Source organism: Hemicordylus capensis, chromosome 2 (assembly GCF_027244095.1).
Source record: "Hemicordylus capensis ecotype Gifberg chromosome 2, rHemCap1.1.pri, whole genome shotgun sequence".
In the NCBI taxonomy this organism is placed as follows: domain Eukaryota; kingdom Metazoa; phylum Chordata; class Lepidosauria; order Squamata; family Cordylidae; genus Hemicordylus; species Hemicordylus capensis.
In genome coordinates, this window is record NC_069658.1 from 95,427,327 (window position 1) to 95,442,829 (window position 15,503).

The following is a 15,503-nucleotide window of genomic DNA, read 5'->3' on the forward strand; positions in this document are numbered from 1 at the left end:
CTCTGGGCGGTTTACAGGCATACTGGTGCTTCACTAATCCGCATGTCAGCCACTATAAGCATCTGCCTGCAAATTTAAGGCATTATCATTTATATGTGCAATTCCAATGACAAAAACAAGCCTATAAGGCAAGTAAAAAAACCTATAAGGCAGTTAAAGGGGGAGCCACTTCGGGGGAGAATGAGGGCGAGGGCTAGAGGGCTTCTGTTTAATTAGTTTTAAGCTGTTTTAGACTTGGGTTGAAGTTGCTATAATGTGTTTGGGTTCATCTGGAGATGGGGGGGACAGGGGGCGCCTTTGTTGACTATGGGGCAGCCATCCCAGTGGTGGTGGGGAATAGAAGAAGTAACGTTGGCAGGTCAGCGGGCCGTTCCAGGGGAAGGGTAGTCAGAAATTTAACAGCTGTCTTCCCTTCTGGCTGTCCTGCCAGCTCTTTGATCTTGGAGAGCACTGCCGACAACCCACATAGCTTTATCCTGCTCCTCTGTAATGCCAAGTCTGTCCAAAATAAATCTGAACTCATCCATGATTTGATCATGGATGAAGGGGCCGACCTGGTATGTATTACCGAGACTTGGTTGGGGTAGGCTAGTGGTCCAGTTTGGTCCCAGCTTCTCCCTACAGGATATTCTGTAGAGGAGCAGGTGAGGGGATGTGGGCGGGGAGGTGGAGTGGCTGTGGTCTATTAGGGTAACATCTCCCTTACCAGGGTCCCTGTCAGGGTATTGGGCCATACTGAATGTGTGTACTTGAGTTTGAGGACCAGGGATAGATTGGGACTTCTGTTGGTGTACCGATCGCCCCGCTGCCCAGTGGAATCCCTTACTGAGCTCACGGACTTGGTCACAGAACTTGCGTTGGAGTCTCCCAGACTTTTGGTGCTGGGGGACTTCAATGTTCATTTCAGGACCAATCTGTCCAGGGTAGCTCAGGAGTTCATAGAGGCCATGACAACTATGGGCCTATCCCAAGTGGTCGCTGGACCGACGCACATTGTAGGCCACACGCTTGATTTGGTATTTTACTCTGATCAGGGTGGTGTTCCGTGGGTGGGGACTCCTGTGATTTCCCCATTGTCATGGAAGGACCACCATCTGGTTAAGGTTGGACTTACAACCACTTCCCACCTTCGCAGGGGCAAGGGGTCCATTAGAATGGTCCGCCTGAAGAGGTTATTGGATCCAGTAAGATTCCAAGAAGCCTTGGAGGGATTTAATGTTGGCTTTGCTGGTGATCCTGTTGATGCCCTGGTTGAGAATTGGAAAAACTTGCTCACCAGGGCAGTAGACACGATTGCTCCCAAGCATTTCCTCTGACTCGCTTCAGATTTGGCCCTTGGTATATGGAAGATCTACGGGGGCTGAAGCGGCAAGGTAGGCGACTGGAGCGCAAGTGGAGGAAGACTCGACTTGAATCTGACAGATTGCGACATAAAGCACATCTAAAGATCTATGCTCAGATAATACGTGCGGCAAAGAGGCAGTTCTTTTCTGCCCATATTGCCTCTCCGAGTTCACATCCAGCGGAGTTGTTCAGGGTTGTGAGGGGACTAGTATCTGCCCCCCCCCCAACCAGAATTTGGAGTCATCAGTTACCTGCTGTGATGCGTTTAAAGAGTTCTTTGCAGATAAAATCTCTCGGATTCGGGCCAACCTAGATGAAAACTCCACAATTAATTTGATGTTTGAGCTGGAGGTGCCCAACGACTCCTCTTATGTGATTCGACCGGATTGGTTTCAGTTTGTGACTCTTGAGGATGTGGACAAGCTGCTTGGAGAGGTGAGGTCTACCACTTGTTCTCTTGACCCTTGTCCAACATGGCTTGTTCGATCTAGCAGGGAGGTTGTTGTAAACAGCCTGGTGGAAATCATAAATGCTTCTCTGAGGGAGGGCAGGATGCCTCCTTGTCTTAAGGAGGCAATCATTAGACCTCTTCTAAAGAAGACTGCATTAGATCCCTCAGAGCTGAGCAATTATAGGCCTGTTTCCAACCTCCCATGGCTGGGCAAGGTAACTGAGAGGGTAGTGGCCTCTCAGCTCCAGGCAATCTTGGAGGAAACTGATTATCTAGACCCATTTCAAACTGGCTTTTGGGTGGGCTATGGGGTGGAGACTGCTTTGGTCGGCCTGATGGATGATCTCCAATTGGGTATTGACAGAGGAAGTGTGACTCTGTTGGTCCTTTTGGATCTCTCGGCAGCTTTCGATACTATCAACCATAGTATCATTCTGGAACGTCTGAGGGGATTGGGGGTGGGAGGCACTGTTCTACAGTGGTTCCACTCCTATCTCTTGGATAGATTCCAGATGGTGTCAAATGGAGACTGTTGCTCTTCAAAATCCGAGCTTAAGTATGGTGTCCCTCAAGGCTCCGTACTTTCTCCAAGGCTTTTTAACATCTACATGAAACTGCTGGGAGAGATCATCAGGGGATTTGGAGCTGGGTGTTACCAGTACGCTGATGACACCCAGATCTACTTCTCCATGTCAACCTCTTCAGGAGCTGGCTTATCCTCCTTAAATGCCTGCCTGGAAGCAGTAATGGGCTGGATGAGGGAGAATAAACTGAAGCTGAATCCAGATAAGACGGAGGTACCTTACTGTGCGGGGTCAGAAGTCTAGAGGCGATTTTGATCTGCCTGTTCTATATGGGGTCACACTTCTCCAAAAGGAATAGGTTCGCAGTCTGGGAGTACTTCTGGATTCGCACCTCCCTGATTTCTCAGGCTGAGGCGGGGGCCAGGGGTGCTTTCTATCAGCTTCGGTTGATACTCCAGCTGCGTCCGTTTCTCGAGATCAATGACCTCAAAACTGCGGTACATCTATTGGTAACCTCCAGACTGGACTTTTGTGATGCGCTCTACATGGGGCTGCCTTTGTACATAGTCCGGAAACTTCAGTTGGTTCAGAATACGGCAGCCAGATTGGTCTCTGGGTCATCTCGGAGAGACCATGTCACTCCTTTACTGATGGAGTTACACTGGCTGCCAATCGGTTCCCGGACAAAATACAAAGTGCTAGTTATAACTTACAAAGCCCTAAACGGCTTAGGCCCTGGGTATTTAAGAGAGTGTCTTCTTCATTATGAGCCCCACCGCCCATTGAGGTCATCTGAGGAGGTCCGTCTCCAGTTACCAACTCGTTTGGTGGCTACACAGCGACAGGCCTTCTTGGTCGCTGCCCCAGGATTGTGGAATGTGCTCCCTGCTGAGATACGATCCTCCCCATCTCTGGCAATTTTCAAAAAATACTTGAAAACCCATCTTTTCACCCAAGCTTTCTCAGCTTCCTACATTTTGGAGGTTTTAATATCTGGTTTATTTTAAAATTCAAAACCTGATTTCGGGGTTTTTAATCACTGTAATTGTTTAACTGTTGTTTTAAAATGTTTTTAAATTGTTAATTGTTATATTGTTTTTAAATTTGTTTTAGCTTTTTACTGTTTTAGTGGGTTGTTTTAATTGTAAACCTCCCTGAGCCATTTTGGAAGGGCGGTATATAAATCAAATCAAATCAAATCAAATCAAATCAAATCAATCAATAAAATTAATAAAGGCTAAGAACAATTAGGATGTTGAATAGTGCTTTCCCCAAGTGTTCAAACTTGTACTTTATTTCAAAGCAGGCTAGATGTTTCCAGGAACATGTGGCTGCCACTGACTTGTACCTTTCTCCGCGATACCATCCAGTAAGGAAAATGTGACATCACATCTTCATGACAGGGATAGGATGGCTAGCCCCCTTTTACAGCAACATGTCCCCCAAACAGCTAAGTCATGGGGAATTTTAGGAGTAGACACACTAAACACAGAACAAAATCAAAAGGTGGTTTATTTTAGCAAGGGGTAAGGTCCTGGGTTTGGAAAGGAGTGAGGGAGAGAGAAGTTACACGACTGCACATTACACCAAATATAACCAGTGATCCTTAGAACAGTCCAGTAAAATAGGTCAGTATAATCAACATTTTACAACTGAGGAAGGAGAGGGGCCAAGACTGAGAAAGCAACAGAATGCCTAATACCAACATAATTTCTAATGACTGAGGCGAAATTTGCACCAGGAACTTCCCAGTTCACAACTCAGCCCTCAGACTAGAAGTTGAGCATACATAAACTCATGTGGGGAGGTCAATAAGAAGACAATTAGCCCAGGCCTCCTATATGGGAAGGGTCACATCAGCAATGACAAGCAGAACATTCCATCTGAAAGGGAAAATGACACTGGCACTGGGTAAAGCGGGGGGTGGGGTGGGGGAAAATTCAGCCTATGAACCTCAGTCTTAAAAACGGCCTATGAAAGTAGCTCTCTCGTGGCTGAAGGAGGAGTTGAATCTGGGTGTCTCATGGACACCCAGCACTGAAAACAGCATAAAGGGGAGAGGGGGATCTATAGCACCTAGTAGTGTACCAGTTGTGTGAAGGAGCTCCTCTGACAAGCAGGACTTCCTCCTCTCACACCTAACTAGTAAACCTTGAGGCTGTTCTCATGAGCAGCCAAGACCAGGCTAGGGCAGCCAAGCTTGGGATGGCAGCCTATAGGAACCACTGGTAGCCCCTGGGCTTTCAAGTGGCAAACCCATCTAAGCAGCCTGCCTCTTAAGCAACATTAAGGGAGCAAACGTCCCCTTAATCCCATTTACTTGACCATGTACAGTGCGGCTGGCTGCAACACTGATGGGCACCCACCCATCACTGGGGGGACCCCATGGTTTATTGTGGGATTCCCAGGGTCTGTGACAATGCATCTTGGCCCCCACACTTCCAGCATCAGCAGTGGAGCATCTGGGCACATGATTTGTGCACCCAGCAACTTTCTGGTAACCGTCTGCAGGGAAGCTAAGGTTATACAGCCTTCCTTCCCACCCACCCAAATGGTAGTGTGAATTGGCCCCTTGTCTGCTATAAAAACCTATCCTAACCAGGCTGTTGTAAACATTTTATTATTGCTTTGCATCAGCTTTATGTTAATGGGCTGTTGTTTTTATTTTGGCAAAATAAGTTTTTATTTTGGCAAAATAAGTTGTTATTTGGGGGGTAGCTCCCCACAATAAGATTTTTTAAGTGAAACAATCAATCCAACACTAAGCAAACTTAAAAATCTCAAAAGCCTTGTTCAGGTGCCCAGGGTTCCTAACCACGGGGAGAATCTCCCCCTGACTACAGTGTTCATCTTATCAGATAAATGCTGTTCTCATGAACAATATGGAGAAGGGGCTGAGGAGCACGTTGACATAGGGCAGGGTTTGGTGGTGCCCTCTCATGGATACTGTACCTGGTTACAGAGTCTACACTAGATATAACACCTGAACAGGGCTAAAATTTTGTTTTGCTTAAGACAGATAGATGCTATACTAAATACTGCCATGTACTGAACAATGGATCATTTTCAATCGCTCTAACTTTTAAAAGATTAAAATGTGTTTGCTAAAATGTCAGTTCATTCTCTCTTCCAAATCTGAAAACAAGAAGACTGATACATAACACTTTCCAAGAACAAACCGGCCCACAGGTACATACAATGGATAATGTTGATGGTTAAACTAGTGCTGGGAAGGATAAGAGATGTGTTTGCTCCAATACATTATGAATAGAGCCAGGGATTATCTGCATCATGAAACAGGACAAAAATGTTTTTCTGTGACATGGTTTCTGAGCAACGCTGACAGCAAATTCCTTGAAAATTTATCCAAAATAGAAGATAATGGGAACCTTACAAAAGAATAATGTTTCAAGACACAAAACGAGACAGGCAAGATCTGAGCTAGAAGCTACAAAACAAGGTCTCTAGCTTGCTGAACATAAACCTTGGCCAGGCCAAGCTATAAAGGTCAAGTCCAAGTTCAAGGTTTATATATCTACCAAAGGGTGAAAAGCCATAAGAGGGACCTGTAGGCTTCTCCCCTTTAAACTGAATATCCACCTTCTTGTCTCCATAATATTCCATGGGAAGGGCCACAGCTGAAGCAGATGCTCTGTATGCAAGTGGTCCCAAAGTCAATCTATGGCATGAGATTGGGTAAGTTCCCTGCCTGAAGAGTCTCTACCAATCAGTGCTGGCAATACTGAGCAGGATGGACCAATGGTCTGACAATATGAAGCAGATACAAATGTTCTTCATCCAGGGAAAATATTTTCATATTTGAATTCATTCATTTTTGCTCACATTCTTAAACATACGTTAAATGCATTTTTAAGGCTACCAAGGTTTACTAAGATTACCAAGCGTAAAGGCTGAAAAGTAGATTGAAGAGTTATTCTCTTCTGATTCGTAGTCCAGACATCTTCTCTTTACCTTGTTGGCAAAGGAGCTAATTATGACTACATTAACAAATTTTGCTAAATCAAAGCAGCTACATATCTCAAAGGTCCTATTGGCAAAGGTTGCATGGCTATCTAGCAGGAAGGGAAGGAGATTCAGCTTAAAACTGCTTCCACTCCTGAGAAGAGTTGCAGTCTATAGAACAGGGAAATGTTAAGTGTTCATTGGTAAAAACCAGGATTGTGTATTTAGGAAGAAGAAATAGGCAGTCTATTTTTTAAAAGTTGCTATTTAAAACAATGTGTGAGGAAAATGTGAAGGAAGTAAATATTAACTAATTGTAGAATACAGGCTATAGTGGACATCCCTGTTCTGCTTGTCTGGCTGGGACCATACAAGAAAGTAGCCTGTGCACCGAAAGACAAATTTCCATCGACCTGGATCTGTTCAGTTTGGGTTCAGGAATCACTGAATGATTGGGTTCAGACATCACAATGTCAGACAATGAGGCGGGTCTCACAATTAGTGAGACCTGCTTTTGCCGATACTGCGGGGAGAGCGGGCTAAGCCTGCTCTCCCCACAGATGATCGCTGCAGGAGCCCTGGGCAGCCGTATTGGCCGCCCACACGATTGCCGGCTCCGTGACGGAGCAAGCGGGGGCTGGGGGGAGCAGGGGCCAATTGGCCTCTGCAATCTCCAGGATGCCCTGCGGCTACTCATGATCAGAAAGTCTGGGTTTGCGGAGGGCTACTTGAGTGGGTTACCCACTCGTAAACCACCGGGCTCACCTGTGAGCCCAGTAGTTTACACGATCAACAAAAATCGGGCTAGGCTCTCCTAGTCCAATTTTTGTTGATCGTGAGAATAGCCCCACTGATTGGGTTCAGACATTACAAAACCATGGTTTATCTATCTAAACCATGGTTTTACAATATGGCCCCATTTCGACATAGTGTGAAACCTTAAGTAGACGAAGCTGTGATTAATCTGTGAAGCTGAGAATCAAGCCACAGATGATTGACTAACTGTAGTTTGGCAACCTCCAGTGGTGTAAGCATGCCAGTGAAGATACAACCATTGGCCTTGATGTTAAAGGTGGCATGCTCAGCACAATCATGCCTTTTCAGCAGTCACCCTTGGCAGGGCAAATACATTTTAACGCTCTCTTCACACCACTTGCACCACTGTCTTACACAGTTGGGAAGGGTCTTGTGGCCTCCCTCTTCCCTCCCCTGGGAAGAAAGAACTGGGCACCTCTCTTCCCACTTGCACTGGTCAAAGATAGACTGCACAGATGATAACTCTACTTTTTCCTCATATGTTTTATTTGAATGTTGTTTTCTTTTAGTTTATTTTGTGAACTGCCTAGAGCCTTTGGAGTCAAGTGGTATATACATGAAATAATAAATAAATATGTTCACAGAATGACTTTGTTTTTGGTGATGGCCATTTATGACACACCCACACCAGCCCACTCCCCAGCATATATGCCACAAGATACATGTCCTCCCTCCCCATTTCTCCGGGGACTTATATTTCCCCACTCCACCTATACCCCCATACATATTTCATGCATGAGTGTTTATGCATATATGGATAGGATAAGACTGCTAGGAAGAGGGACAAATTACTTAGGATTTGCCCCTTCAGTTTTCGGTAGTATTGCTTACTTTGTTTTTGTACAAGTTGGTAGACAAAAGGGAGCCTTGGGACATAGGAGTCAGCCCCAGTATATCTTTGTCTGCCCACCCAACCCAGAACTGCTCAAGCATCCAAAGATAGCAGTTTCGGATGCCATTGATAGCATCTGAGAGCCCCAAGATTGGGCTAGAGAGGGTGCTAGATCAATGAAAGGGCTCCTTGCACATGTGTCTATTCTCCTTTTATTCAAAGTGTGCTTTCCCCAATGCCATTCCATCTCTTTTAATGCAAGAATTGCAGGGATGCAGCATCCTTGTTGCCAAGCAGCGGCAGGAGGAACAAGGGGACTGTAGCTCGGAAGAAACGTGACTGCCCTAGAATGGATGCATTTATGGGCTGCTCTGAGCTGGTCTCTCTGTGGTGGTGGGAAGAGCTTGCTCATAAAACCCAGGTAATGGTGAGCAGCAGTATTCCCTCTGACAGGGACTCCCAGATGTTATTGACTAGAACTCCCAGCATTCCCAGCTGCAATAACCTTTGCTTTGGGATTATGGGAGTTGCAGTCAACAACATCTGGGAATCCCTGTTAGAGGGAACATCGGCGGGCAGCAGAATTCAGATGACACAATGGTGCTTCCTAAACTCAGGTTTCAGCAGTGAAACTCACTACAAACCGAGGGTTCAAATCAGGTTTGGGGGCAAAAATGGAGCCATGGTTGGGTGATGAAACTGCAACTTCATACTTTCTGATGATCACAAACGTAAACTTCTGGCACATTTACCTATGGTTTGGCATTATGTCAGAATGTGGCCTATGTCTGAATCCAAGCTTGCTCATAAACCACAGTTTACTAGAAGCCAACGAACCAGAATCTGAAACTATGATTCGAAACTGATTTGCAAACCACAGCTAGAGTCCTGCTGCCCCATGGCAATGGGTGTTATCTGATGAACTAGCAGATGTGAAACAAAAGCAGACAAATAGCTCTAAGTCAACTATTTCCAGACACTGTATGTCTGGAAACTCAAACCACTGTTTGGAATCTTTACTACGGTTAGCACAAGCCATGGTTTTGTCAATATATCCACAGATAACAAATGAAGAACAGATGTGTGCATATCCAAACCTCAGCTAGTGAATGCAAGCATATTCACTAAATGATTACAGACACTACAAAAGTCAATCTTTGCAACACACTGTACAAGTATATTCATGTACAGAAGCAAAAAATCTGCAGCTCTAATGGGGTGCTCTTTAATGGTTCCATTCATTCCATGGCTAAGGTACAAGTGCCTTAACATCCTATGTCTTACCATATTGGATTTAGAAAATAAATTGTTGAAACTATCCATAAAGTGGAGGCTATTTCACTTTTGCTAATCAAAGTATCACTGCATGGCAAACTGGGTGACTCTCCAGACGAGCAGTGTGGAAAGCCGGATAGTGTTAGGTGGGGAGAGCAGGCTTGACCCGCTCTCCCCACACATGAGCACTCAGCATGCCCGATTACCGACTCCATGGTGGAGCTGGTAGGGGCAGTGGGGATCAGGGGCTGCCTGGCCCCTGGAAGTCCCAGCATGCCCCACGCAAGTGCACGGGGCATACTGGGGAGCCCCCCACCCGGACTCCAGGAGGCTTGCTCAATCTTCCCGGTTGGGAGTCTACTCTTGAGTTGCTGCACTGGAGTGCTTGCTCCGCTAAGCTTGTTTAAGGGTGGGGGCATTTAAGGAGGTTTGCTGCCAGGAGTCGTGTGGCTCCCCTTGCAGCACATGCCCTCCCAAAACCGGGCCCCTCCCTTAGCCTGCTATTGGGAAGTCGTGAGAATAGCCTCTGGGTGTCTGAATAGTTGCTTTGTGGGTCAGGTGGTGCAACAATGTTGCTGACCTCCTGGGAGACAAGTCGGGTGGAAGCAGCAGTTTGTTATTGGAAACTTAATGTTCTACATCTCTCATCTTTGATCTCCTGCCCTTCCTAATAGCTCATCAGGTTCCACCGGATTGCTTGCTGTCAGTGCACATTCCTTCCTCATTGATCTTCTGTTCTTACAAATAGCCACTGATTATTTGCACTTATATTCCACATGCAATTTTTCTTCCTACTGATAACCATACGATTTATTTAAAAAATTGAAGCCCAAAATATAGAACAAACTTGTGGATGGATACCATCTGCAACACAAGTAGCACTGAAGTCATTTATAGAAAATGACTGTTTCATGCGCTCTAAAGTTCAGTTTCTAAAGACATACAGGTCTTACCTGTTCCTACTAAACTACCCCTGGGCCGTTCAGCAAGAATTACCAGTGCATACATCAATATATCATCTCATCAGTCTGAACATTTATCTCAACAGTTGCACCAGAATGAACATAATAGAAAGCTTTATTTAATGAAAGAAAATTCTGAGAGTAATTCAAAGCAATAATGAGATTCTCAAAGTAATTCAAAGCCATTTAACAAAGACCACTTAAGCACGTCTACATGATCATTCTGCCTACCATGTGGAAATTAACTACAAAAAGTATCTTGAATAAAACTGTGATACTAACAATTTGATTTTTCTTTTATAACAGGCACTGTATCCCCCACCCACCAACCACCTCAAATTAAAAAATACAAACTCTTTGAGTTACTAGGGCACAGACCACTTTTGTATTCATAAAAAGGGTAATTATGCTTGACTGAATGCTATTGATTGAAATGCTTGTAATCAAACCTTAGGCTAGAATCCTAGAACTTGCCATCATTACAAGAAAAAAAACCTCTCTGCATAGCACTTACTGTATGTGGAGACACGGAAAGTCCCTTGCTTAGACACGCGACAGTAAACCAACGTTCCCTTTTGAGGGCTGTAGATACCTGTGATCCAGGAATTGCAGAAACACTAACGGTAATGTTATCCTGGTTGTCCTCAAAGGATCTAGTTAAGCCCTTGATTTCACCTTGTAAGGTAAAGCTGAGGTAACACTTCTTCTACAGAGATTGTAACTTTGTTTCCTAGACCAAAAATACATAAGTTCGCTAGCAGGTATTCAGCACAATTTATCTGAGAATATATCTATATCAGGCCGGGGCCAGGGAATCTCACAGGCCTATATCTCTAGGTTTTCTGGAATGAAACCGCGACACAAGGGCTACTACTTTGATCCTACCTCCTCAGTTATTTCTCTTCCAGATATAGAAGTCATGACATTTCTTTGGTATTCGTGTGTGATTAAAATATACTCTAAATATATCTTAATTCCTATAAATAGCAAAGTGTGTTTCAAGGCTAATTAAAAATGATCTGGCATTTGGAAACCACATAAACAACAAATACATAAAAGCTGGCATAACTACTCCTGTGTGGCTTTGAGCATTTTGTTGGAGAAGATGGACACTTCTGCATTCTGAAGTTTTTAATTATATGCCCTGATCTACAACAGGTCCAGCTAGCACTGCAGTATCCACTGAAGCATGTTTCTACAACAACAATGGCTAGCTTCATTCAGTTTTAACTCCTGCCATATAACATTCAGAAATCTTGTACAGATATTTTCTCTAGATTTGACAATATTAGTGTATACATGTCCAGTGTACTAACAATACCAGTGTCTGCAAAACACTCAAACACCAAGTTTTCTAATCTTTTTCTTTATGTGAAGCGTAGGCCTTGGGAATGCAAGTCAAAAACATACACCAGAAACTATTTATTGCACCTTAATGAAAACATACCTATCAGCATTTACAGGAATATATCACATTTTGAAAACAGGATCTCTACTTCAAGGGTCACATGTCATCTATTCCCCGCACACTTCCTTGTTTGCACAAGAAAACAAACTGGCATGGCTATGCCCTGTTGGCTGTACTGCCCTCAGTGATTGTAGTCAAGTGTCTCTCCCACATATTTCTAAGATGATATCAGATAGACTTAGAATCAGCTTCCAACATAAGACGTCTCTGAGGATCTGTAGACAATGGTCTATTGCAGAGGTAGGAAACTCTGGCTCTCCAGCTGTAGTTGAACTACAACTACATTTGTGGTTGTGGATCCACATCCAATTGTGGCTGAAGGTGATGAGAGTTGTAACAGCAGGAGTGCCAAGGTTGCCTACCCCTGGTCTTTTGGATAGAAACAGAAATATTGTCATGAATGGCTGAATCCTTGGCTTCTACCCAGTAACAATTTGTCAATAATACCACACGTCACATCTGAAGATACAAACAGGTCTAGTGTGAATGTTGGGGGTGGGTGGGGGGAGACAAATGGGCAATGTTATAAGTTTCTATCAGTTCATCCATGTGAACTCCAATGTCCCCAAGACAAAGCAAGTTCCCAATTCTGCACCTCTCCTGCACAGAAAACCGCACTGAAGTGAAGGAATGGTTTGAGGCCTTCAGAAAGGTACTGCTGTCTGAAAATCCCAGTTCTCAGTGCCTAGACAGGTTGCTACTGCTCAGAAGCTGCAGAAGAACTTATTGGTTGCGACTATTTAATGTTATAACTCTCACATTTTCTCCTCTACCACCAGCAATATTTAATCACAATATGAGCTTTACTGAATTATGCTGCATTCCAAGAGCCAAGAAGAAGTTGCCACCGTCTCACTATGCCTAGCTTTGCTTCTAGACCAGAGAACATGATCAAACGTACCATCATTTCAATAACTGCCAATACAGTGCATGATCCTTGGTGTCATTTTGTGTCAGTGTCCAGGAATATGGAAGGCAGATGCTCCTAATGCATCTGTTAAATTTATAATTTAAAACTAGTTATCGTCCTGCTTGCAAGTACAAAGTATCATTTGCAGATGCTGGATATAGCTCTGCAGCAGAAGAACTACCTTCAAGCTTGTTTAAAGTGCATTTACCTAAATGTTCATCCTGCACGATTGTGCAATGCCTCCTGTTTCATCTAAGCAGTAAGTTATTCACAGTCCAAGCCCCAGTCTACAGCATATGTTAAAATGATTAAGTTAAGAACCAGTTGTTGCTTAGAACTCATATCATTATAAGAGTAAGCATTTTACTTTCTCATAAACACTCATAAAAACACATGCTTAAACGTGGCTGATCACATACAAAAAGCAGTTTAGCACAGAACAAACAGATGCAGGTAGCACATTAAGAAAAGCATGAATTTCCAAATCTGGTGATATGTGTATTTTGCAACTGAAATGGAGAGATGTGACCTGGCTGTACTATGCATACACACATGTACACAAATGGTCTCTTAAAAACAAAAGTCATGTAGCTGAAATAAATAAATGCAAGCAATGCTCTATCTGTACTGCCTTCAGGAGAGATTTAGCTTTTTCAGTGATTTTTTTTAAAAATCCATATAATCCTGGATCTAGCAGAATGTTTTTCCCAATCATTAGCTTATTTATCTAGTTTATGAGCTCACTGTGACTGTTACTGCATACCTCGACATCCTGCTCACGGAGGTGGTAAGTTTTCAGTAAGCACTCCAACGTTTTTGCACATAACGTCTTCTTCTCCAAGAGCCGTTCCAGAAGTAAGACCAGCTGGTCCGGGAGAAGCTAGAAGAAAATAAGAAGCTTGTGAGATTAAAAAATAATAATGATGATAAAAACATGAAACCCTTTCTACTTAGTACACAATTTGACTGAAATAGAACAGCAGTAACTAGTCTTAGATAACCTCTGTAATTATGCCATGTGCTTGAAATAAAGGAACAACATTTTAGTTCATTTCTGAAAGGTCTCTGACTGTTCTTTGTCTGTATACTGAATGACTTTGTCCCAAGGACTAATTAAAACTAATTTGCCATGACTTCTAATTCTAGATTTAGATTAGATAAAAACATCTTTTTCTTAATAAAATATAATTAGAGTTTTATTGGATCCCATGCTATATGGAATATATATGCTAAGAGACTATAAGAGAGAGGAACAAGCAAGAGCACAAGTTACACTGCATCATGTCCTGGATGAACAGACACATATAACACTGCTGAAGTTCAACACAGAAATATAGAATGGATTATTTGTCCGTATCTCTGAACAACACAAACAAGCAAAGGGGCATACAAAAGAATATTGCAATAGTATATTTTTAGTGCAAAGTTATCCATATTCCTTTTTTAAAAAATGAACAGCAATAAAATGTTCAGCAATATTTGATGTGCGTGTGTGCACACATCATCTACATCTGCATCTCTGGCTAAGAATTTAATTGCAGGCAATTTGAAGAAAAAGTATGTAGGACCACTAATGTAACAAGTACTTAAGTACAGTGGTCCCTCGACTTACAAACTACTCGACATAAGTATTTTTCGAGTTACAAACGGCAGTTTTAGATCCGGTTTTAGATGTGGTTTTTTCGACTTACAAATTTTTAGATGGGGTTTCCTCGACTTACAAATTTTTAGATGGGGTTTCCTCGACTTACTAATTTTACATGCGGTTTCCTTGACTTGCCTGCCTGTTTACTGCCTGTTTATTCTTGAAAAGAAATGTTCCTGTGCAGTTTGCAAGCCTTACTGGGGGTCTGGGTCTTTTTTCTAGGCTCCGGAACGCATTAATCCGTTCCCAATGCATTCCTATGGGAAACCGCTTTTCGACTTACGAACTTTTCGACTTACAAATGTGCATTCGGAACGGATTAATTTCGTAAGTAGAGGGACCACTGTATTCAATTTACTCTGCTTTTATTAGATAGAAAAATAGATTCACTGAAAATCAAGATAGCAATAAATGCCAAGAAATATCTATCTGTGTTGGAAATTCTGGTCCTGAATATCCTACTTGGGGCTCCTTATTTACTCAAGTGCCCTCCACAGCACAAAAAATGAACATTTGTGGCATTAAACCTGTGCATGCAAAACAGAGGCATGGCATTACTCAGTAATCCCACTTTTTCGTATCTGAAGACCAATGTTTGAAATGCTTCCAGATCTCTCTGTATGAGGACTTTACCTACTGCACTGGTTGCCACTCATACTTGCTATGACTGGGTCAAATTGCTACCAAGAAAAAAACGCTGAGATTGGTTTAAGAATTCAAGTCAACCGTATGAACTATAGATATTCAGATTAACCCACCACACACCAATTTAATATCAAGAATGAACGGACAATGTTGGTATGAGGCTTCTTTCAGAGTAAAATATCAGTTTAGAATCCTGTCAAAACTGCTGAAAATCCAGAATAAATTCTAATCACTGAAACAGAAGGGCCACTTCCCTGATTCTTGACACATTTTTGTCTGACTTGCAAGATAAAGTGTACTGTCAAGTCGATTTCAACTCCTGGAGCCCACAAAGCCCTGTGGTTTTCTTTGGTAGAATACAGAAGGGATTTACTGTTGCCTCCTCCTGCGCAGTAGGAGATGATGCATTTCAGCATCTTCCTGTATCGCTGCTGCCCGATATAAGCGTTTCCCATAGTCTAGGAAACATACCAGTGGGGATTCGAGCCAGTAACTTTCTGCTTGTTAGACAAGTACTGACACTATAATATGCTTTTCTTTACAATAGTGACTTGTGGGAGCATTCTCAAGAAGAAAAAGCAACAAGGGAAGAGCTGGTTATCCCAGATATTTATGGGGATTTGAGTGTTCCAAACAGTGTGGACTAAGGCGATTTGTAACAAAAGTAT

At 43.1% G+C, this 15,503-nt stretch overlaps 1 protein-coding gene across 6 annotated transcripts in view; it reads right to left on the reverse strand.

Annotated features, from left to right (window-relative positions):
• Positions 1-15,503, reverse strand: part of AOPEP (aminopeptidase O (putative)) — a 340,341-nt gene that overhangs the window by 38,027 nt on the left and 286,811 nt on the right. For all 6 annotated transcript variants that reach the window (XR_008316388.1, XM_053297171.1, XM_053297172.1 and 3 more), the window contains one exon: positions 13,309-13,425. Coding sequence is in view for 5 of the 6 variants with exons in the window: in XM_053297171.1 (XP_053153146.1) it covers positions 13,309-13,425 (117 nt within the window). In the remaining variant the exon portion in view is untranslated. The remainder of the gene's footprint in view (positions 1-13,308; positions 13,426-15,503) is intronic.